At 41.9% G+C, this 26,085-nt stretch overlaps 1 protein-coding gene across 2 annotated transcripts in view; it reads left to right on the top strand.

The window, feature by feature from the left end:
• LOC140370936 (uncharacterized) overlaps positions 1-26,085 on the top strand; it is a 77,505-nt gene that overhangs the window by 5,786 nt on the left and 45,634 nt on the right. For both annotated transcript variants that reach the window (XM_072458320.1, XM_072458253.1), the window contains exons 2-10: positions 1,547-2,628; positions 3,481-7,798; positions 9,020-9,076; positions 10,580-10,651; positions 11,079-11,240; positions 13,630-13,668; positions 15,301-15,419; positions 23,740-23,920; positions 25,724-25,863. In XM_072458320.1, coding sequence (XP_072314421.1) covers positions 1,547-2,628; positions 3,481-7,798; positions 9,020-9,076; positions 10,580-10,651; positions 11,079-11,240; positions 13,630-13,668; positions 15,301-15,419; positions 23,740-23,920; positions 25,724-25,863 — 6,170 coding nt within the window. The remainder of the gene's footprint in view (positions 1-1,546; positions 2,629-3,480; positions 7,799-9,019; positions 9,077-10,579; positions 10,652-11,078; positions 11,241-13,629; positions 13,669-15,300; positions 15,420-23,739; positions 23,921-25,723; positions 25,864-26,085) is intronic.

Here is a 26,085-nt window from a genome sequence, read left to right as displayed (position 1 = left end):
TTTGGACTGAATTTGGTCTCCATGGAAATAAATGTTTAATTCCATACTGTGGCAAAGCAATAATATCTCCATGGAGACAAAAATATGGCGGACCATCCACTTTTAAAGTTACATAGTGCACCTTTACATGTTCCCACTTAAAGCAGTGGCGTGCGGTCTGGGCAATCAAGTCAATCAGTGATGCCAATCAAATCTAAAATGACCGTGCGTCACAACTATATATGATTTGTTATAGAATATATCCAAACAGGCCTGTTTCCCCTTCACTTGCCCACACTGCTGCTGGATCGCGGCTGAAGTTATAAACGTGTGATGAGTCTTGGATGTTTGCAGGTTTTGTCCTAACTGAGCATGTGCAGAGGAGAGCCGCCACGGCAGCGCCAACTTTCAACACACGGGCTTGAAAGTATATTTTAGAGACAAGTCTTTGTTTGTAGCTAAGGCTCTGTTCATGATGTTTTAATGATGTTAGTTAGAAATACAGTCATTTAAAGGTGGTATGGACGATTTTTTTCAGCACATTTTTTATCACATTTCCTCGTGGCGTGGATAAATCATTTGTCCTGCCACGTATCAATCATAAAACGCACCTATCGCTCACCTGCAGCCGCGTCAGGCTCGTCCCCACGTTTCCGCGTGCCTAAGCGCATGGATCTATCATAATATAGTTCCCTCAGTGTACGGGACAAAATGAAGACGGAGAAAGACAGTTCGAGCTGATACAGAAGTGGACAGAAATCTACGGGAGACAGCGATGCGATGCGCTCTGTTGCGCTAATAAACAAACGCACGTGTGTGTTGTATCAGTCCGCACGGGCCTGCGTTCTCAAATCGCCGAAAAATCGTCCATACCGCCTTTAACTACAAAGAGCGCTAATTTGTGTAATGAATTGGTTGGTGAAGTGAGCTTATTTAATCAATTTAGCACCTGGTATGATATGAGCGTTCTGCTCAGTATGATTTTTTCCACTTTTCTATTAACCACTAAATATTGATGAACACCTCAGGTCTGCTTCTCATCCATAAAAATCAAGTAGAGGACCCTCTACTTGAATACAGATGCATTTTCTTGTTTTAATTAAAATTGTGTCCACAATCCTCCCATAAATACATTATTGGATATACATTTACCACAAAGAACACATCGCAGTATATTTGAATGAAATACTAAATTCAATTTAACTTAACTTTTAAATCTGAAATCATTCAAGCTTTTCCCCGGTCACAAATCCCATGTTGGAAAACACTTTTTTTTCCTCTCATTTTATGAAAACATGAACTCATGCTCCTTTGTCATCTTTTGTAAGCAGATTAAACATTTTCCTTTTCAGTTAATTCATCTACATCTAAAATGAAAACAAAGATGTATTTTTCATCATTCAGTTCCTTTTAGACATGACCTTTTTGAAGAGATGCTCAATTGATTCAATCAAAACATTAATCATTAGCTTTATTCACTTAAAAAAATACAACTCAGAAGGGCCACATTACACATTTAAAGCAACAATTGAATACACTTCACTTCCCTCTTTTCTCTCTTTTCTAGTCTGACAGCCCAGAGGAGCAGCCCAACAACCCCGGTGTCTTGGGCCGGATCGGAAGCTGGTTGTGGGCAAGAAATTCCACCGAAAATGCCTCTCCGACCAGCCCCAACCACCCCGGAGGAGCTGAGCAGCCGGACGCTCTGACTGACGACGTCTTCCATTCTGTTCCTCAAGACGCCAGGCAGTCTACCCACACTGCAGAGGGCCAGCCCAGTGGGGAGGAGACAGCGGAGGACGAGTGGGAGGAAGCCAGCAGTTCATTTGAGAGCGGGAATCTAACTGCCAACCAAAACGTCAGGCACTTGTCACATTTCTCCCGGGAAGTTTACGGGAAATCCGACAGCAATCACACCCAAGGCAGACAGGCGCAGACAGGCAAAAAGCTGCACGTTTACCTCGAGGAGACGAGCGTTTCTGGAAGCGCCGGCCAAGAAGTTGTTAGCACCAAATATGCAAAATGTTTACAAGTACGACCGAAAGCAAAGTTGTCTGTTAGCTTGGACACAGAGAAGGGGAACAGCTACTCCACCGCGCTTGTAGGAGTGAATTTAAAATCACAAGGCGTTGATCATTTGGAAGTAGGAGACGAGATGGGGCGCAAAAGTGCAAGGAGGAGGTATAGGAAGAACTCGCAGGGAGAGGAAAGAAGTAACGTGACGCAGCCAGACAATGAGTTGACTGATAAGAGTTTGACCCACTCCCAAAGGGCCAAAAGTCCCAAGTCCACATCGGATAACCACGCCTCCAAAACTACCCCCGCCCCCTCACCTGAAGTCAAAAGCCACTCTTCTGGTTCGGACAACTTGGAGGCCGGCCAGGATTTGAACAGCACATTGGCATGTGGTGGAGCAGCAGTGCAGGAGGCAAACATGGAGGGCAATGAGAGTCTGTACAGAGTGGAGAGGAAAACTGAGACGCCCGAGTCCAAACGGAGAAGCATGAAGCTGTCCAGGAGTGAGGTGAAGCTGTTCACCAAAAATGTGCCGCTGCGGTCCGAGCACAGCACAAGAACCAGGGATACATCTGACTTCAAGATGGTGGTGAGAAGGGAGGGGATCAAGGAAGAGACTGCAGCTGATTTCAAGTAAGCTTCATGGCTGTTTCTTCATCAAACATTTTGAGTGAATATATGTGTATGTAATATAGACCTACCAGTGCTAAAAATAAATACGAATGCTAAAAAAAAATTCAATCAAAAACACTGTTTTGAGTCTCTATAAATGAAGTGTATAACATTAAAAGCAATTGAATAGTATGTGAAATACATTTTATGTCTACTATTCAACTGTAACTTTCTGTGGGTGGGAAGTAGAATAGAAAATTAAAACCAAAACATTCTTCTCAAAGATAAGCTAATTTTATACCATTAGTTTCATTGGAAACGAGCAGGAGTCAGGTTTGTGGTAAAAACACAGGTTTTTATACAGTTGAGTGCAATAAAACATGAAATAAATAAATAACAAAATAAAGCAATGTTTCCATGAACAGAAAGTAAATAAAAGTCTCTGAAATCTGGGTATGTTTTTGAAAAAGTATTGAAATAATAATCATAAATGTAAGCACTGTATGGACAGTGTGAATTCCATATTTATTTCTTCAAATCTAAAATGTATTTCATTCATAGATGTAAAGTGCACTTAATGGACAAGAGCATTTACTCTGATATGCCTTTTTACATGTTTATTATACATTTTATTATATTTTTACAGACTGTTATTATTGAAAGCAAATTCACCTTTCAGTAGACTGATTATGTCATGGTTGAGTGCGATATAACAGGTGTAGCCGCTCTGCTGGACAAAAGCTGAGTCATATTACAAAGTACATCTTTGTTGCTATTCAAAACATTTGAATGCACAAGTGGAAACAACTGTTATTACACTGAAAACAGATCTGCCTTTTATTCAAATCGACAAATGTTCCTTTTATTTTTCAGAATAAAAGAGTTCAACAAACCCGAAGACAAGCCTAAGCCAGCCACTGGCCGAATCGCAGACAGAATTCACATTTTTGAGAACCAAAAACTTGGAACTCCTGAACAGCTCGACAGCCCACGAAGCGCTGACGTCTCCCCTACACGGAAACCAACAGGGAGACTAAAAGCGGAATTTGCTTTATCCGCGCAGAGATCCAAATCGGACGAGTGTTTGGATAAAAAAAGGTCTAGTTCCTCATCTCCTCCTCGCAATAGAGTTATGACCATTAAAGAGCGGGTCAAGACCTTCAACGAGGCCTGCAGTCCGGCGGCACCGAGCAGTCACACACAAAACATCTCAAGATTTCATCGCAAGGTGTCTGCGTCCAAGTCGCTGGAGCTACTGGACATTCCAGACGAGCCGGATGCAAATGCAAAGGTCGTGTCAAAAGTATTGCTGCAGCTGAACGGCGTCGATGCAAAAACAAGTGCGGGTCAATTGAGAATAGAATCTACCAAAGTGACGGATAAAGAGGAGGATGAAGCTCGTGAAGCTACGGATGCGACTGATTCTAGTCAAATGCCCTCCAGAACAGGGCCCAGGACTAAACGACGGAAAGATAAAGAGCTACTAAGTCCAAAAAGTGAAACGCAAACAATAGTTTCAACAAAACAAGAGATAAATAGTTTAGATGGAGGACAAACTGACCGAGGTGCGATGCAGGTTTCTGATAACGTTTCACAAGAATCACAAGATGAACTTAGCGGAAATGTGCAAGATAAAATGACAACGAAACAAGATGGGGCAATGCAAAAAGTTGACGAGAAGGTGGAAAAAATCAGGTCTACAAATAAAATAGTGGAAAACGTGTCTCTAGAAAGTTCCAAAGTGGATTCGCTGACAATTACTTCTAAACAACAAGTGAGCAAATATGGAAATAAAGACGTAGCAAATGTAGATGTTCGGGACAATGCCACTAAAGTTGATGAAAAAAGTTCATCTGAAAAGCCACTTAGAACATACAGAGAATCTAAAGTAGTCTCTTCTCAAAGTCAGGTGGCGAGTTCACGTCCTGAGCTGAGCGGGAACGACAAAGAAAGCAAAATATTAGCGACCCCAGAGTTGAAAAAAGAGGGCGACTTGTCAACTGAGAAAAACCAAGGCAAACCCTCTGAAAAGGTGAGCTCAAGTAGAGACAAGAAACTGGTAGAAAGTTCAAGTGAGGAGCAGCATTTACATGACAACAAGAGCGATTCATCCACCAGCACACAGCTGAAAGAAGACTCAAAGGTGGACAAATCGAGCACTAAAAATGTCGATAAAATAGTGCAGCCAACAGTTAAAAGCCAGCAAATTGCTATTGACAAAGGGGAAAAGAAAAAGTCCAACGTTAAACAAGCTGCTTCAAGTGTTATTGACAAAAAGGTACCGGAAATAGCTTTGAAATCCAAAGATGGAACGACACAAAAAGCTCCTAGAGAACGAAATGTTGATTCAACCAGTGTTAAAGTTGAAAATGATGCTAGGAGTGAAGAGCAAAAGATTAGTGACAAAACCCAGGTCACAACAAAGACTTCGGACATGGGATCCTCAAATGAAGAGCAAAAACGTGTCCCTGAAATAGAAAATAAAGCAGATGTATCCAAAGTGAAACAAGAGGCTGCAGCTAAAAGTGGCAAGGAAAAGCTTAGTGACACAATTAAAGACAAAAAAAGCTGCTCTAATATTGAAATTAAAGCAGATTTAAACAAAATGAAATCCAACGTTGAAGCTTCAAGTGCACAGGAAAAGTCTGGTGACAAAATCGAGGGCATAACAAATATGACTGACACAGAACCCTCAGATGCAGCACAAAAACATCTCCCTAATGCTGAAAAGAAAGAAGATTTGACCAACGTTGAACCAAAGATTCCTGCGAAAAATGTTCACAAAAAACACAGTGTCAAAAAGGACACGGGACCTTCAGATACAGGGCAAAAAAGTGTCACTAATATTGAAAACAAAGTAGATTTGACGTTAGGTGAACAAGAGATTACTCCTAAAAGTGAGAAGGAAGAGGAAAGTAATCAAATACAAGTTACAAAGAAAGCAATATCATCTGATCAAACGGCTGAAAGCAAAACAGTCGATAAACTACAATTGTCCGACGCTGCACGAAATGTTGCTTTTACAACTGAACTGCGAAAGGCCGTTGACAAAAAAGACGTCGCATTACCAGAAAAGTCAGGTGAACCAGCAACAAAAGAATCCGGGCTGAAGGTTACTGACTCTAGTTTACATTCTGAAAAGGCCAGACAGGGCGACAGAGAGGAGAAAATTGCCCACTTGTCACTCAGCGAAGTTGAAACTGATACAATTGCCAGTTGTAGTGAAACAAAGAAGGCCATTCACCGAGATCCTGTTATCTTACCCCAAAAGGACCAGGAAATAACGGGCCCAAACCCTGCCCTATTCACAACAGGAACAGAGGATCGTCTCAAGGATGTAAAAGAGAGCTTAACATCTTTAGATCTACCTGCACCAGAGAAGTCAAAGGCTGGAAAAGATACGGAATTGATGTCGGCGTCTAAATCACAGAGCAAGCCAGATTCAGAAGTAGCAGCTGCAAATGTAATAAAGCCAGGAGTGTTGGAGAAATGTTCAGACAACACAGCAACACAAGACTTCGATACAAGGACAAAAAGGTTAGGGCAAGAGGCCAATGTTACCGGGCAGGAGGAGAAAAATGTCTCAACCGACAGTCAAATGAAGGACCAGGATGCAAAAAAACAGGGAAAATCGTCCAAGATTGCAGCCAGTAACGCTTTAACAGACGAGAAGCCGGTGGGGTTGAAAAACAATGCCGTTTCTGTGGAGTATAATGAGGGAGAAAGAGAAGTAGGCAGACTTACAATTGGACCCACTGCGCTGACAAGCTCTACAAAAATCTCTGGAAAAGAAACGTTGCCAAAATCAGCAAGCGAGACTAAACCACGGGCTAAAAGTGTAACCGCGGAAAATAAAAGTCCAAATGGACGCGATGACTCACCCCAAAAAGCAAAGCCTATTACTGGAGCTGTTGGAGGGGTGCTAAAGGTGGCTAAAAAGGACATGTCTGAAGAAATGAATAATGCAGACAAGGTTAGCAGCAGCAGCAGTAGTAGTAGTAGTACTATTAGTAGTAGTAATCTTGATGAGAAAAAGAGCCCGCAAGTTCCCAAAGATGTCGTCAAACAGACTGGAAACGAAATTTCAATTAGCAACACCGGGAGGGAGAATATTAATGAAACTGCAGCTAACGGCGACGGCGCGGCGCTGTCGAAAACCCCAGCACTTAAAGACGAAGCGGCGTTCACTTTAAAAACGTCTCCGGAGACTAAGTTCTTGAACTCGTCTCTCAAAAGGCACAACTTTACCAAAGGGAGAAGTAAAGACGACTGGAGCGCCATGCAACCGCAAGACGCCCCGTCGAGCTGGCTGGATGTGGATTTCCCCAAACAGAAGCTACGAGTGTCAAACGAAGCTAAGCTGACATATTCAGGGAGCGAGAGCAATCTCTTGGATGCGCCTGCGGAGCTCGACGACGAAGATTTTGTGGAGAAAATCAAAAAGTTGTGCGCACCGTTTTCGTTACCGCCAAGAAAACATCACCTCCTCAGAGCCCCACAACCGCCCTTTGCCATGCCAGCGATCAAAGAAGCCAGAGTGGAAAAGACGTTTGACCCAGAGGAGTTTACTTTTGGATTGAGGAAGAAAAATGCATTCAAATTTGAGATGCCAAGTTTGTTAGCAAAGCTTCAGAATCAAGACGGAAAAGCTAGCGTAAAACCGGCGAGAGCTAGCTTAGCGGATCGGAGCATGTTGTTGAGTGGTTTGGAATCCCGTTTTCGAGACAAAACTAATCTTAAAGATGAGGAAGAAGAGGCAAAGGATGGAGCAAAGGATGAAGTAACGGATGAAGCAAAGGATGAAGCAAAGACTGAAATCAAAGTGAAATCCCGTTTGGAGGGAAGCTGCGTGCTTAGCAGTCTGACCACATCCAGTTTTAGGAGCAAACTCAGTCAAAGTCAAGCTCAGGCAGAAGGCACTGATTCTGGGAATGTGTCTCCGAGCGGCAGCCCCCAACAAAACAGTCCCCAGCAACCGGGACCGCCTCCCCCTTGTGCTGTAAATACTCACCCGGAGGCGAGTAACAAGAAAGAGGAAATCCAGTGTGCAAAGGAACTCGTGGGCAGTGATTCAGGCCCTTCGCTTCCAACGTTTAACGAAATCAAGCTGCCTGACTTTTTGGGGAAGTACCTCTCCGGAGAGGCAAAGGAGCAGAGGGAACGGGCAAAAGAGCGGCGACCCAGCACGGAGGTTAGTATTTACGTGTCATTCAAATGGGGGTCGCAAAGTGGTGAAAATCTCATTCAAAACTAATGTCATTTCTTTAGAATGGGCAAAAGTTCTCACCAAAACCCAGCTCAAAATAATGCACCCATAAGTATAATGAGCAAATGTATCAAAACTAGCTAAAAAATGCTCATTTCAGTTCTGGTAGTTTGATCTGAAGTTGTCTTTTTGCAGTGTATGCGAACGCTGTCACAAACTTTGCAGTGCACGTGTGAAACTGTGACAAGCTTTTGCAACAAAAGTGAAACTAGAACTCGGACATGTTCAGGAATGTAAAGAATGCCACAGACCACACACACATGCACACGCACGGACACACACACATGCACGGACACACACACACACACACACACACACACATGCACGCACTCACACACACACACACGCACGCACACGCACACACACGCACGCACACGCACGGACACACACACACATGCACGCACTCACACACGCACACACACACACTCACACGCACACGCACACACGCACGGACACACACACACACATGCACGCACACGCACGGACACACACACACACACACACACATGCACACGCACGGACATACACACACACATGCACACACACACACACACACACACACACACACACACACACATAGACATGAAGCGCGTCATTAACTTGGGCTTGGCAGCGTTTTGGGCGGCAAACATTTCCTGTGTGGAAACCCTGAAAGAGGCGGAGTCTGTGTGGTGCTTCGCGTCTCTGATTGGTTGAAAGTGAAGTTTAGTTTGCTTGTCATACTGGAATCTGCAATGTACGGGTTGGCACTGCCCCTTTTTGTGATCAGTTTGAGTTCAAACAGTTTATCTCTATTTATTTATTAATTGCATGAAAGTTGTATAAGAATCACAGTAGTAACAGCAGCTTGTTATGCATGAAAGAAATTTCTAAAAGGAAAATACACATATATCAAACTAGATCATTTCTATTAGTGACAAGGATCCCAGTGACTTTACATTACCACACCACAACATCTGCAGATTAACAATGATGTCATCTCAGTGAACACTGCTGCTCAGTAGAAAGTTGTGTTGCAACATGTAACCCGGAAACCTGTGGAAAGTACAGTTTGTGTAGTTGTATTTAGTTTCTACTAACATGTCAGGAGCTGACTGAGGCATCACTGAAAGCAAATGCAATACATCGTGTGTTTGTGTGTTGTAGCCTAACATGCCCACATTGACGGAGGGACAGAGCCCACCAGGCGAGCTCCACACAGAGGTAAGTCTGAACGTGCGCTTTTAAGACTGAGGACATGTCACTCTTACAGACATTTAGTGCTATTTCTATCTACTTTTAAAATAAGAATACCCTGTTGTTTTGTATTGTAACGAGCGGTGGGTGAAGAAGTGGCAGAAACAGCTTTGCTCGTATAGGCTTTAATGTTTGAACGAACGACAAGCTCCAGAACAGACAATAACAGGGCTTTTTTTTTATCAACAACCCTAACTTCCCGATTCTACAACCCAGACCACCCCCACAAAACTTACCATAGCGGCAACATTGGAACGCTACAGTATTGTGTATAATTCTGTCAATGAAAATATGAAATACTATAATAATGTGTATTGATTTTGTCAGTCAGTTAAACTAATAATAGGTATTTCAAGCGTCCAAAGTCACTATCATCAAATATTCATAAGCATAATTGTACTAGCCTTTAGTAACTGAATGTAAGCATAAATGTACTTTGTGATTATGTTCTGGGGCGTGTCGCTTTAATGCATCAATTGTTTATTCTCAATTCAATATTTTGTTGCACTTTAACACGGATGACATGAATTAGGAGCCCCGCCCTTGTCTGCGAGCAAACCACACAACAACCTTTTTTTTTTGTCTGCACTGGCATGAGACAGAAGGGGCGGGGCCTGTGCACATGAGGAAGAGAGCACCTTTGTACAGACACCATGGCACTGGCTTTAAAATGATCCTAAACAGACCCTGGAATCACAGAGAAACAGCCGTATGAACAGAAACAGAAATACAATCAAATTAACTAAATAAAAATAAAGATAAAAAACACCTAGCCAAATCCAAATGTATCGGACCACATTGGCAGACATTCCAGACACTCCTTCCCATATTTATTTGACACTGCAGCATGACAGGTGTCTCCGGGATGGACACATCACTTTTAGATTGATTTGTTCCCATATCTGTGCGCTTTCTGCAAACTTAGGTCAATATTCCAGCCACGTGATATCTTATTTTAATGTAGACATTCGGAAAATGATGATTACTTCAATAATAAATTCAATAATCAAGTAATCAATTCATTAATACTGCCATTATTGGACTTTTACAACTAGATTTAACGACGGCCCCAGATACAGTGAAAAAAATCTAAAAAATCAAAGTGTAAGCAGCAAAACACTGTCTGGGTGAATGCTACAACATATTTAGGCCTAGATAAAAGGCTGTTGAGGAGCAAAGAAAAGCCTAGTACTTAATGGTTTCCTGTGAAGTAAGGGCTTTAGAAAGAACTTGCATACTCGCATTGTGTACTTCACCTGCTCACTCAAGTACAAAACAACAACAACAACAGAATTTAAGCACAATTTCTCAATATTTTACCTTGAATAAAATAGAAAAAGTAAAAGATTTGATGTGCAGTGCAGATGATTTATGAGCAGAATGGGTAGCGACAGCAATATTACAACAGTACACAACAAATGGTGCTTCTACTTCAAGTCGAGTAACATTGTTGCCATGGTTTTGTGCCAGGCTGATGTGACTGAGCCCACACGGACAGAATTGGCACAGAGCACTCCGGGGGAACGGCCTGTCCACAACAAGGTGCCGTTTATTCTATAGAGAAAAAGTACAGTTTATGTGTCCATGTAATCTGCAGTGTATCAGCGAGTAGTAGTATTCGAAGGAGTAGTTTGCTCGACTCTTTTTTATTTTATTTTCTGTTTTTCAATGATTCACCTTAACAATTACCTTTAACTGTGATTTTACATTTCACATTTCGATGATTTTGAGACTTGTAGCAACAATATTTACTCTAAAACAATGGTAAAATGTGTGTTTTTTTAATCAATAACCGTATGTTGTTATTTCAAATTGAACGTTTTACTTATTTACCCGAATGATTGAAGTCATTGTGAAGTAGGTTAGCAGCCCGGTTTATACTTTGTTCTTCAAATACAGTATATATAGCTCAAAACTGCTGACTAGACACGTCAGAATGAATCTAATCTCTTGCTTTCGTGTCGTTCAGGCGGCTGTGAAAATGCCCTCTCTCGCTGGTGCTACTGAGGAGCCGAGTGTGACGACAGGTCTGAAGCTTCCTGATTCATTGACCAATCACTTCTCTGGAATTTCGCTGAAGGATAAAGCTCCGCCCCCTCCGGCTCCGCCCAAGAGGAGGCCCAGCAACAAAGTAAGCGCTGCACTTGCTGTATTACACATTTACTACTACTACTACTACTACTACTACTACTACTACTACTACTACTACTACTACTACTACTACTACTACTACTACTACTACTACTACTACTACTACTAACTACTAACTACTAACTACTACTACTACTACTATTACTATTACTATTACTATCATCATTATTACTACTACTACTACTATCATCATTATTACTACTACTACTACTATCATCATTATTACTACTACTACTACTACTACTATCATCATTATTACTGCTACTACTATCATCATTACTACTACTACTACTACTACTATCATCATTACTACTACTACTACTACTACTACTATCATCATTACTACTACTACTACTATCATCATTACTACTACTACTACTATCATCATTACTACTACTACTACTATCATCATTACTACTACTACTACTATCATCATTACTACTACTACTACTACTACTACTACTATCATCATTACTACTACTACTACTATCATCATTACTACTACTACTACTATCATCATTACTACTACTACTACTATCATCATTACTACTACTACTACTATCATCATTACTACTACTACTACTATCATCATTACTACTACTACTACTATCATCATTACTACTACTACTACTACTACTATCATCATTACTACTACTACTACTACTACTACTATCATCATTACTACTACTACTACTATCATCATTACTACTACTACTACTACTACTATCATCATTACTACTACTACTACTACTATCATCATTACTACTACTACTACTACTACTACTACTACTACTATCATCACTACTACTACTACTACTACTACTACTATCATCATTACTACTACTACTACTATCATCATTACTACTACTACTATCATCATTACTACTACTACTACTACTATCATCATTACTACTACTACTACTACTACTATCGTCATTACTACTACTACTATCATCATTACTACTACTACTATCATCATTACTACTACTACTATCATCATTACTACTACTACTATCATCATTACTACTACTACTATCATCATCACTACTACTACTATCATCATCACTACTACTACTATCATCATCACTACTACCACTACTATCATCATCACTACTACTACTATCATCATCACTACTACCACTACTATCATCATCACTACTACCACTACTATCATCTTCACCACTACTACTATCATCATCACTACTACTACTACTATCATCATCACTACTACCACTACTATCATCTTCACCACTACTACTACTATCATCTTCACCACTACTACTACTATCATCTTCACCCCTACTACTACTATCATCTTCACCCCTACTACTACTACTACTATTACTATCATCATCACCACTACTATTACTACTACTATTACTATCATCATCACCACTACTATTACTACTACTATTACTATCATCACCACTACTATTACTACTACTATTACTATCATCACCACTACTATTACTACTACTACTACTGCTACTACTCTGCAAACCACCAACCTAACGTCTACCATGACAGATTATCTATTTGTTTAAAACGCCACACCAAAAGACTACTAGTACTGCTACTTGTATTGCAATTTGAACATTTCCAGTTAGCAAACCTCATTATCTTGGTAATATAAGTTCCTCTTTGAGAACTAAATATTCCAGTGTCTCCAAAGCTGCGAACTCCGTGGTCTGCTGTAGTGACATTCTTATATTCCTGTTTTTGTGTGTCGAAAAAGGTCAATGTTGTGGGCGACTCGTTGGTCAGCAGGAGACTTACTGTACTGACTATTGTGAACCCAAAAACCTTTACCTTTATAATACTCTTTAATATTTATTGCTGATTAATCTTGCTGTGTGTCTGGTCATCGCGGGCAACTCATTACTGGACATTTTGAAGTCTGAATCCAGCTCTTGTCATTTCCCTTACTGTTGTGTCCTTGGGCAAAATAAAAAAAAACAGTTTTGAGCGCTTTTTCCAGTTTTATGCCACTGTCTCCTTTGCGTAGACAAATCACTTGGCAAGGTAGTCGACCAAGAATGTATTGAATCAACTAGACCTATATCTCATCCATCCATCCATCCATTTTCTACTGCTTGTTCCCTTTCGGGGTCGCAGGTGACTGGAGCCTATCCCAGTGACTTCGGGCCTTAGGCGGGGTATACCCTGGACAGTGGCCAACTCATCGCAGGGACAACACAGAGACATGGACATTACAGACAACCATTTACTCTCACATTCATTCACTTGGGCCAATTTAGAGTCACCAATTTTGCCTAACACATGAATGTCTTTGGACCTTTGACCTATTATTATTTTTTTAAATCTTCTGGATGATAAAAGTTTTCTCTTCTTTGTCTTTCTTTTTGCAGACCAGACCGGCCAAGGGATTTCACAAGAGGCCGGGAAAGGTAACGTAGGCACAGCGTTTGCCCAATTTAAACAGAAACAAGATGGTGAGAAGAATTTGGCAGAGCGTACATTTGCATGGGACATCTGCTAGTCATATACTGTTCTGGGGGTAAACAAAGCATTAAACAGGATTGGGAAAGAGATGGGAGTGATTACAGACAGAAATACAGACTGTGTTAGTTAGTTCGGATTGTCTCTTAAAGCAACAGCAACAACTCACAACTCATTATGTTACTTCTATACTACAACTACTAATACTCTTCTACTCTCTCTACTGTTACTGCTTCTACTCCTGATAATACTTCTGCTTCTACTGCTAATACCTCTACTAGTACTGCTTATCGGTTGATGCCAAATCTGAAATGATGCACATTATAGTAGCCTCTTGACTGTGAATCAAGAGCAAGGACTGACTCAAGTTAATCAAATAATCGAATATCAAAATAACTAGTTTTAGCCTAATTTGTTACCAATTTTCTTTACTTAGCTTTTTCCATTTTCATTCATTCTACTGACAATTCCATTCACAGTTGTCAGGATAGAGTTGGCCTTCTGTGTATCCCAGTTTAATTACAAAAGGAAAAATACAAGTGCTGAGCAAATACAAGTTATTAGATAAAAAGCTCCTGGTGCGCCTCAGAGCACTGCACCATTTGTGCCACAGGCTCTAGCAGTGCCACCACACTGCCTCCTTTATGAGCACTAATGCGTCTGTGAGACTGCTTACACTGCCACCAAAGCTCCTCGCGGGAGAGAAATTAACATGGCAGCTAGTTTTCTGCTGTTATAAATGAAACCGTTTAAAGCATTTTACCGAAAAGAAAAGTACAATTAAAGTCCTATATTACTAAAAAAAAAAAAAAAACATCTACCGCTACTGCTAGTACTGCTACTGCTAGTACTGCTACTGCTAGTACTGCTACTGCTAGTACTGCTGCAACTTCCACAGATTCACTACTTCTACATCTACTAATATCATGGTTGTTTCTTCTGATACTGCTTGTTCTTCTACTACCTGCTATACTGATAACTCCAGCAATATAAAGTACATTCATTAAGTTGCTGAATATGAAAATCTTATTAATAGTGCTAATTATACCTCCTCTATTGCCACTACTGCTCATACATTATGATTTGTCATGTTTATTTGATTGGGACGGTGCATGTTAATGAGCACAGATGATACACAGGGAGTAAACACGCCGGATTGTAGCCCTGGGCTAAATTCTATCGGTCCCACATTCACTCTCACAAACACACTACGCAGACACTGGCGGTAATGTGGCCGAAGTATCCAGCCCAAGGACACAAAGTCAGACAGAATGCACTAGATCCACTGAAGCGCCTGGTATTCACAGTGGCCTCGCGTCCCAGGCACTATCTGGGTGACTTGGGTAGGTCACATGGTAACCAGCCCCGCATAAATGAGACCAAGAGGCACTCTCATAAAGCATGCATTATTCATTTATTTTGGATCCCCTATAGTTATTGCCACAACACTGTCCATGCCCCCATAATCAGGCCCCCCACTCCGCTTGCTTTTGTGCCACTCTTGTATGAGCTATGGGCCCCTGTGTGCTGTTGATGTTCCTCTTGTGTGTTGTTGATGTTCCTCATGTGTGTGTGTGCAGATGCTGCTGTTTGAGAAGGCTCCATTTGAAGGCCAGATGTATGAGGTCCACAGAGATGTAGAAGATGCCACCGCAATGGTCCTGTCTGCTCTGGTGTCCGTCAGGGTGGTCAGGGGATGGTGAGTACATCTGTACAGGGAAGAAGGGTGACTGGGTGTCGGTTGGGAGCTTGGAATAGCAAATATTTTACATGTATAGGTTAATCTGTTGTAGCCGTGGTGAGCGTGGTCTTCAGGTGATGAAAGAGTGCAAGGGTCTCCAAAAGACAGCATGCTACGTTTTATGTTGTAGGTAACATATTCCAAACAATGCAAAAGTGTTAACAGTTCTGAGCAGAATTGTCGAGCATGTTCAGGGATTGACATTTGGTGGCTGTAAATGGATTTTGTTTGTACTACAGTATTTTGAATTGAACCAGAGATTAGCTCAATTTGACCCATATTACTGGAAAGAGAAAATCCAAAAGGTCAGTTTTGTGAAAGCATCTTAAAAGAGGAGACTGACTTGTCAACATGGGTGATGGAAATATTCAAGGTTACGTCATTTGTACCCGTAGTGAAATCAGACCTGGCATCCCACACAGACGTTACTCAGTCAGACAAAATCCCACATTAGTCCATATAATCATAGTATAAAAGTGCTCAGGGCTCCACCAGTCCGGTCAAATAAAGAAAGTACACAAGTTGTTGAAGTATTATTTAGTAAATCAACTAAATATTGCATGAGAGGAAAGAGGTGAAATCTAGATTTTGTTTAATAAAGTGACACAGTGGGAACAAAGCTATATTTATCATAAGGCGCTGGTACAGCTGGCAGCCCGGTGTAAACGCTCTCTCTTCTTTCTCACACTTATTGTGCTTTATCTCCTATATTTTGTAAATATAGTTAGTACATTTTTTCTATTTTACTGTACGATAGGGACACGCGCTGGAATAGTTTTTTAATTCAACTGTTTTTGACTTTTTTCGGCTGGATTTGAGCGTTTTTCGTTGCGTTCGTTGTGTTGTTGTGACGTGAGCTAGCGCCGAGCGAGCCCACCAGCCCCTCCCCGCGCCCTCCGGCCGCGCTAAAGTACGGCATGTCGTCGGTACACGTTTATATACACGTTTATATACACGTTTATATGAAAGAGTAACTTCACGAACGATCGGGACACGCACTGGAATCGCTTTAAATTAACTTGTTTTGACTTTATTCGGCTCGTCGTGTCGTTGCGATGTGTCTTGGCTCTGAGTCCCCCGGCTCCGGCCCCGCCCCCCGGCCGGCGCCGTACCGCGTTTACACAAAGGAAGAATTAATGAAACTGCGGAGAACTGTCGTCTTACCCGGAGATCGTCACGTTATCCCGGCGGACATCCTAAGGAAAACGCAACGAAGCAGACGGGCTGGACGTAAACTCCGAGAGAAGAGAGGGACAAACAGGAAGTCGGTTCCCGCCGTAGTCATGGGTAACGTGAGGTCCCTTCAAAATAAAATGACGGAAATAGCGAGCCTCATGCGGTCCCAGAGGATTTATAGGGACAGCAGCGTCTTGATTTTCACAGAGACCTGGTTAACAGCAGAAATGCCAGACTCTATTGTAGGTTTGGACAATTTTCATCTGCTGCGGGCGGACAGAACGAGAGAATCCGGGAAGAAAAGAGGTGGAGGTCTGGCGGTGTATGTGAACACGAGCTGGTCCAAACCTGAACACTGCACAGTGAAGGAGCAGCTATGTAACGGGGATATTGAACTATTGGCTATTGGCATGAGGCCATATTATCTGCCCCGGGAGTTCTCACATGTGATTTTGATCGCAGTCTATGTGGCCCCGTCTGCCAATGCTGAAGATGCTTGTGAAGCACTGCTCTCCTGCACTTGTAGGCTGCAAACACAGCATCCACAGGCTCTCTTCCTCATCTCTGGTGACTTTAACCACGCTTCTCCCTCTTCTGTTCTACCAACATACACCCAGTATGTTACCTGCCCCACCAGAGAGAATAGAACATTGGACTTGTTTTTTGCCAACACCAAGGAGGCTTATTCTTCTTCCCCCCTCCCTCCCCTGGGCAGCTCGGACCACAACCTTGTACATCTGAGGCCTGTGTATGAACCCATCGTGCGCAGGCAGCCTGTGGTGTCCCGTGAGGTGAGGATGTGGTCTGCTGAGAGCGAGGAGGCTCTGAGGGACTGCTTCAGCACCACTGTCTGGACTGAGCTTTATGACCCACATGGGGAGGACATCAACACCATCACAGAGTGCATCACGGACTACATCAACTTCTGTTTTGAGAACATTGTTCCCTCCCGGACGGTGCGGTGTTTTCCAAACAACAAGCCATGGATTAACCGTGAACTGAAGGCTCTGCTGAAGGAGAAGAAGAGAGCCTTCAGGTCAGGGAACAAGGAGGAGCTGAGGACTGTGCAGAAGGAGCTGAGGAGGAAGATCAGGCAGGCTGAGGCCGGCTACAAGAGGAGGATGGAGGAGCAGCTGCAGCAAAAGAACATTCAGGGAGTGTGGAGGAGCCTGAAAACCATCTCGGGCTTCAAAATCCCCCCTGCCCAGACAGAGGGGGATCTACAGTGGGTGAGTGATTTAAATGCTCACATCTTGAGGTTTGATCGGTCACCCGCCCCTCCCCCTGCACAGCTGCATGCTCCCTCTTCCACAGCTGGACAATGCCCCGCATCTGTTCCTCTTCGCTTATCTGCCCCGGACCATCAGCTCCCCACTTCGCCTGGACTCACCCATCCCCCCAGCACACGGTCCCCCTGCCAACCACTGACTGTCACAGCAGCACAGGTGAGGAGTGAGCTGAAGAGGGTTAAAGTGAGGAAGGCAGCAGGACCTGATGGCATCAGCCCCAGGCTCCTTAAGTCCTGCGCAGATGAACTGTGTGGAGTTATGGAGCATGTCTTCAACATGAGCCTGAAGCTGAGGGTGGTACCACAGGTCTGGAAGACCTCCTGTCTGGTACCTGTGCCTAAGACACCGCGCCCCAAAGACCTCAACAGCTTCAGGCCAGTGGCTCTCACGTCCCACCTGATGAAGACACTGGAGCGGCTGGTCCTGGACCACCTCCGCTCCACCGTGAGCTCAGCCATGGACCCGCTGCAGTTTGCATATCGGTCTGGCGTCGGAGTGGAGGACGCCGTCATCTCCCTGCTGCACCGCTCTCTCTCTCACTTGGAAAAGCCTGGCAGCTCTGTGAGGATTCTGTTCTTCGATCTTTCCAGCGCCTTCAACACCATCCAGCCGCTGCTCCTGAGGGACAAGCTGGAGACGGCTGGTGTGGAGTATGACCTGGCAGGGTGGATCCTGGACTACCTCACAGACCGACCCCAGTTTGTGAGAGCCCGGAACTGTGTGTCTGACACTCGGACCTGCAGTGTGGGGGCGCCCCAGGGCACTGTCCTCACGCCCTTTCTCTTCACCCTTTACACTGCAGACTTCAGACATGACACGGACAGCTGTGTCCTGCAGAAGTTCTCTGACGACTCTGCCATCATCGGACTCATCACGGACGACGATGACGCGGAGTACAGAGGACTGGTGCAGGACTTTGTGGACTGGTGTCAGCGGAACCACCTCCTCATCAACGCGGGGAAGACCAAGGAGATGGTGGTGGATTTCCGCAGACGCCACCCCACTGCCCCCTCACCAGTGAACATCCAGGGACGGGACATTGAGAGAGTGGACTCATACAAGTACCTGGGTGTTCATCTGAACCACAAACTGGACTGGACTCATAAAACAGACGCACTGTACAGGAAGAGCCAGAGTCGGCTCTACCTCCTGAGGAGACTCAGGTCTTTTGGAGTGACAGGGCCACTCCTGAAGACCTTCTACGACTCTGTGGTGGCATCGGCCCTCCTGTACGGTGTGGCCTGCTGGAGCAGCAGCATCACAGAGAGGGAGAGGAAGAGGCTGGACAGAGTCATCAAGAAGTCCAGCTCCGTCCTGGGCTGTGCTCTGGACTCGGTGCAGGAGGTGGGGGACAGGAGGGTCCTGGCTAGATTCACATCTATGCTGGACCATGAGTGTCACCCCCTGCAGGACACTCTCTCCGCTCTGGAGAGCAGCTTCAGTGAGAGACTGATCCACCCTCGATGTGTGAAGGAAAGGTTCCGTAGGTCTTTCCTTCCTGCTGCTGTCAGACTTTATAACAAAAACTGTTAGTACTGAACACTCGCAATACTGACCTAACCTAATACTGATGTGCAATTTTGTCATATGTGCAATTACTGTGAAATTCATTTGCAATCTATGTGCTGTCGTGACACATATTCATGTGCAATTACTGTCGGGATCACATGCAATGGTATTTATTTATTTGTCTATGGGAGTTTTTATTTATTTACAGGAGATCTTCTACTGAAAGTGTTTTTCAGACTTCCTATAAGTGATCTGTTCTTCTGTATCTACCTCTGTATCTACCTGCGTTGCACCAATGAAATTTCCCCATGTGAGACAATAAAGGAATATCTTATCTTATCTTATCTTATGTCCCTGTGGGAGTCTGAGACCTCTGTCTAGAGGCCGCACTGTGGGAATCATTATTTAAGATGGAATCAGCTGTCCTCTGCACCTGCCTGTTGTGCAGGGATGCTGGTCTGTGCTGTACCAAGGTCTAAATACTGAGAAATAGGATATGTTGGTGTGACTGGAGTTTTATGATACCATAAACTCATATAATGTTTTTTTTTTTATATTCATTTTTATCTTTATTTAGAAAAAAATTGCAAACTGGAACATAATTACATCATCGGTCATAGCGATCAGACTGCAGAGTTAGTGTGATACTGACAAAGTTGATCTTTTATATATGTTCTATTCTTATTCTGAAGATATTATGGAAATTCATCAGAAATGTTCTCAGACATCCCCGAAAATGTCTTGATCGAAGTTCAAGTGTCGCGAAAAAACGGATGAACTGTAAAAATACCACTAATATCAAATACCATAACAAAACAACCTTGGTTCTCTGTATTTCTCAGCTCTTTTTTCTGTAGTCTTTTTATAATGGACTTTATAGTGTATATTCTAATGCTGCTGATCTCCAAAACAACTGATATAAGAGGCAAGGCAAGGCAAGGCAGGTTTATTTGAAGAGCACCTTTCATACACAAGGCAATTCAAAGTGCTTCACTTTGGAAAAATGCATTAAAATCACAAAGAAATTACAGAAATACAATAAAATTAACTAAATTAAAAATTATCAATCCAACTGATTGTCTAAACTAACAAAATCACAAACAAAAGAGAAGAGTGCAAAGAAAAAAGTCCTTTCAGTCATATGCGCAGCTAAACAAAACTGTTTTAGAGTTTAAGAGAACTGGTAATTGCCATTTTCTGAAAGTCAACAATATTTTAAAAAAACATGGTATTTTTCCGAGGCACCAAGAGTAAACAGCAAATATTGCAATGCACAAATAGAAATAAATAGAAAAATGGAAATAGGGCCGTCCAGAACAGACAGAACTCCTGTCTCAGGCACACAGCCTTGAGTTTGTGAATTTCTTCCCACAGAGCTGCAACACCGGAGATAAAAGGCTATTTTCAGACTGTGAAAACTCTGAAGGCTAAAAAAAAAAAAGAAAATGCCACTCAAATGCATGGTATAATTAAGTATGTGCCATATCAAGAATAATCTTATTTTACATTTAGTTTGGCTACACAAATATTGAAACAGACAATAGTGGCTCAACACAGATGTGGGCGGAGAAGCCAAAATAGTCTATAATAATTTATTCTTAAAAAAGTGTCCTCCACTTTGTCTCCAGTGAGAGGTTACTGCTTTGCCTGACGTGTTCCACAGTAAAGCATTAAACGTATCTTGCATGCATTTTATTGCTGGCTCACCTCTCCACAGATCTGACCTGGAGATGAACGGGTAGCATAAACTCCAGCAGAACAGCGACATAGTGACTCTTTAAGAAGCAGTCTCGGAGTAAAACATATTTTGGGAAATGTAAGAGTAACTGTCTGGATGCAACGGCTGATTTAATAAGTTAAAACATGAAATAACCGTATGGTATTTCCAATAGAAAGGCACACGAAGGAGAACAACTAAATGCATCTGAAGGAGCCGAGCAAGGAACACAAATGTTCTCAGGTTTTGTTGGTACAGAAAAGCTGATCTTTTAAAATGAATCTAATACATTTATTTAGCTTATTAGGCTGCGGTTATTTTATTACTTGGTTTACGGATCCGCCGCACTTAGATTATTGATTTCTACACTATAAATAAAATCAATTATTATAATTTCTTTTTTTTATAAAGTACCGCCGACAACGCAAAATAGCATTAAATGAAATATAAAAAGCCATATTAAGTCAAAAGATAAGAGCGCGTGAAGCAATTTTTCGCCAAACTCCTGCGGGAGTCTTTTATTTTGGAAAGCATTGTTGTGACGGAGCGGCGCCGTCCAGTGCGCGGCCCAGGGGAGAGAGCGCGAGCGCCCGTTTCCCTGTCTGCTAAGGGTGCACACCTAGAAGCGTCAGTTCTACTAATGCAAAACACGTTAAATCTACTGTTACACGCTCCTCGTGGTGCTTTTTAGGCAAACCCGGAGGAAAAAATCTTTTGAAATTGAAATGATATTTATATTTCATCCGCCTGTTCAATATATTTAATTTAAAAATCCGTAAACCAAGTAATAAAATAACTGCGGCCTTATTAGTTATAATCCATAGCAATAAGTTTTAACAGTCAAATGCATGTGTGTTATTAAAACTCTTTTCAAAATGAATTAGTAAATGCAATGACTATCAGCTTCTGTTTTTTTCTCGTTTTTGATTTGATGAGTTAAGTGTGACACATTTCCTCTCAAACATCTCATCATTCTGAGCTCCGTTTGAAACTAATTTGGAGTTTTGTGTCCTTAATGTCAGTACAGAGTTAACTGGGTGCACTTTACCTCACGGCACAGTATATGGATGTAGGATATGTTCCCTTTGGATATGTTGTTCATACCAACACAATATTAACAAGGGTTAGGATTAATTAGACACAGTAGTTTTTTTTCCTTTTTCTCCTGACCGCAACACTGAAATTGCCCTTAATTGCCCAGGATCAATAAAATGTACCTTTCTTAACCATAGTTAGCATTTTACTTCCACCCTACTACCATGCTATTTTACAAAAGCATTGTTGTACATCAAACAGGCATAACACAGACACACATCTCTTATTTTGGATGATTATTTTCACGGCCAAATCTGCAATTTTACCATAGTAATTATTATAGTTCAAATACAGCAAGAGCAGTAACATGTATAATATCTGTTTTAATGACATCCAAAGTGTCTCTATATAAAAATCGAGTCATTAGTGTTGAAATGGAAAGTTTCCTACAACGTTTTGACAGTTGGCTGCAATAAGGCTAATTAAGTAAGAATTGCTGCCAAAACATAACAAGCTGCTATTTGCTATGGAAAGACGCCATTAAACACGTATCTATGGGGATGGGAGGCATTTCTGTCAGACTCAAATGTGCCGTAGTTCATTCTTTGACATGAGATGCAGCATTAAAAAAAAAAAAAAAAATAGCAACCAATTTCTAACATTGATAAAATAATCACATGTAAACCCAGTGAAAATCAGATAATCAGAACAAATCAGATTATACCGTCATGATTTTTGGTGTGTGTTTACATGCGCCTGCTCACATTTGTCTGTTCATTTGTGTGCTTTTTTTTAAGTTTGTTAGTCTCGATTAGTGGCATTTTGAAAACAAAGTCAAACTGATTTTGATTTTTTTTCTAATTTTTTAATTTTTTTAATTTGTTTTCCAGAAATCAGATAACGATCAGATTGTTATTGCGCCTGTAAGTGTCATGGAAGCTTTTGTGGATGGCGTATCTGCTGCGACAAATGTATCAATCCACTACTCAACTTACTTTGACTTTCAGAAGAGAGATAAATGTTACACAAGTTTTATGTCAAAATAAATATACTTGTGTTAGTTTAGCAGTTGATGTCAGTCTTCTCTAAAAGGTGAATGCTTTTTGGAAATGGATAAAATGTGCACAACATGTTTCTCAAACACATGCGCTCCTGGAAAGTTCCACAGTGTGACATGCAACATAAAGTAAGTTGCATTGCTTCAGTTGCAAAGTTATAAACATCTGAGCTGCTTCCGTAATTTAACGCTGAACTTTCCAGGCTAAGCAGGGACATATCCATGGAGACAACATCATTTATTTATTTATTTGCTTTTACTGCTCCACCAAAACACAAGATTACAACAAGAACAAAAATACAATTACAGTCATTCATTTTCAGAATTTAAGTGTTAGTCGAGTCCAGTTATCTGCTCCTTTTTTCTATTTCAATCATAAACAATGTGTATGTCCAGTCTGAATATTCATTGTCATATTTTCTGGCTACTTATAACTGATGTGTAACGTGTGTGATGTAAACAAGTTTATGTATTTTAATGTTTGTGTGTCCACAGTTGGGTGCTGTATGAGAAGCCTGGATTTCAAGGCCGCACCATCGCTCTGGAGGAGGGCACTCTGGAGCTGACCAACGTGTGGGCTCAGCCTGGTCCAGAGCTCGGTCTAGACCCTGGACTAGAGCCGCAGGGACTCAGTGCCACGCCCGTGCAGATCGGCTCCATAAGGCTGGCTGTGTATGTAAGTCAAGCTCCAGTTCTTTATTATTTACTATATGAGTGTAGTTAATGCAATAAACTTAACTGGTCAGGTTTTATCATGGAAACTGGGCTATAGTTAAGATATCTGTAAATACTGGGCATATCCACATATCCCAGTGACTTTGGGCCTTCGGCGGGTACAGCCTGGACCAGCTCGTCACAGGATTAACACAGACAAAGAGACGACACGCAGACTCCATGCAGAGATCATGTGATGTTGGCCTAGCCCAGGAATCGAACCCACGATCTCCTTCTTGGGAGGCTAAACGCTCATACATATGGACCATCATTTTGGGGGGGGGGGAATACACAGGAAATGTCAAAATTTGGTTGAATTTTTCCTGATCTCTAGTAATGGGAGTGGCCAGAGAATTATGATGTGTAAGTTTACTCAGTCACTCTACTTAATCAGGTTAATTCAGCTATAAAGACCTGAAATAATGAGTGCTGCAGGATAAATGGGCATTTGTGAATGTTTTAAATGAATGGCTGCAATTCCTGAGCTGATATGAAGCCTCTGAAGAGAACTAAATGTCCTTGTAATAATAATAAAACACGCACAATGAAATTGGTTGAGTGTGCCCAGATGACTGCTCCACATTGAGTGTGTTTTAGTTTGATAAGGAGAAACTGAAATACCCACAAGGAACGCACCGACACACGGAGAATATGCACTCCACTCTGAAATATTCCAGCACGCCAGGGGAAAAACCCAAGAGTTACAAAGGTCTTTCATGAATGTCTGTGCTGCTGTCACTAAACCTTTTACTGAGGCTTCTCCAGGCGGCTTGTGCCAGTGGAGCTCGTCATTATGTGCTCCACTCCTCCGCTCTCCACAGCGGCCTCCATGAGCATCCCACACGAGTCTGATAAGATTATAGAGAAACATCTAATATTTAAAAAACAAACACAGAACTGAACTCGGAGTATATCCCCCAGTGTCAGAGCAGAGGGTCGAGACGTTTCACTTTTCTTCACAAAGTGCACTAAGCAGCTGTGCGGCCTATTTCTCACAAGTATCTGTGGATGTAAGCCGCCTGTAGGTTATATCTGTACAGGCTGATCTAAAGGTCCAGAGAGCCCCGCCATAACTCTAGATTGTATGGCATTAATCACCATATTCTTATAGTCTTTCTATCTCTAGACAGACTTCCATGTTTCCTTCAACACAGCGAGCTCTTCTGTCTTTACTGCCTGAATAAGCACTCGCTCTGAAGAAAAAGAGACAAATAATTAGGTGTAATTTACTTGATCATGCAATACTTCTGTTTACTTTTTTGAATATTTGATTCATTCCAAATTGAGACTAAATTTAATACATTTACAGATTTAATACACTTTTTGGGGCTACATTGTTTAAATGTGTGCCTTGTCTCTCTTCATTGCACACTGCCCTGCTCTTTCCACACACACAATGTTACGAGTGTGATATTATAAGTATGGAAAATATTGTTGTTAAATTATAATATTGAACACCACTTTATGGCACGAATAAAAAACATAATCCCAGTAAATCCATCCTAAATGAATTATATTAAAAACATGAGCTGTAATGAATAATTAGTTGTAGTTACTATCAATGAGGTACAGATGCGTGAATCCATCTACAACTCACAATATATTTTTCTTTTGTAGTATATAATATTTATGTACATAAATATTGAACTCAAATAGTTTAAAATTGTAATCTCGTTTGTTGAAGGATATGTTATTATAACGAAGGGACTAAATTAATGTCTTATTATTGTGTTATTTATCCTGTCCGCTCATGTGTCTTCTCCAGGACTACAGCCTCCCCCACATAGACCTGTTCACAGAGCCGGAGGGGCGGGGCCGGGTCACTCCTTACCATGACGACACCATAGAGACGGGCACCTTTGGGATCCCCCTCAGCACTGCGTCCATACAAGTCCACTCCGGAGTGTAAGAACCATCTTTAATGTACTTTACATCGAGGGGCTTAGGAAACAATCACACTTATCCTGCTTTAGTCTAGGTTTAGTCCCCATTTAGTCCCAAAGTGGATGTGATTTGTGTGAACGAGGTCCTGAGATGAATGTTTAGATCAGGTGTATGTGCAGGTAATTCAGAACATGACCACTGATATCTTTGTTTGACTATTGCAAAAATAATTAACTGTAAATT

Source organism: Eucyclogobius newberryi, unplaced genomic scaffold (genome assembly GCF_026437365.1).
Source record: "Eucyclogobius newberryi isolate DKJ021-1_F unplaced genomic scaffold, fEucNew1.0.hap1 SCAF_1, whole genome shotgun sequence".
In the NCBI taxonomy this organism is placed as follows: domain Eukaryota; kingdom Metazoa; phylum Chordata; class Actinopteri; order Gobiiformes; family Gobiidae; genus Eucyclogobius; species Eucyclogobius newberryi.
The sequence above is the reverse complement of the archived record's forward strand: the minus strand, read 5'-3'. Positions and strand labels throughout refer to the sequence as shown.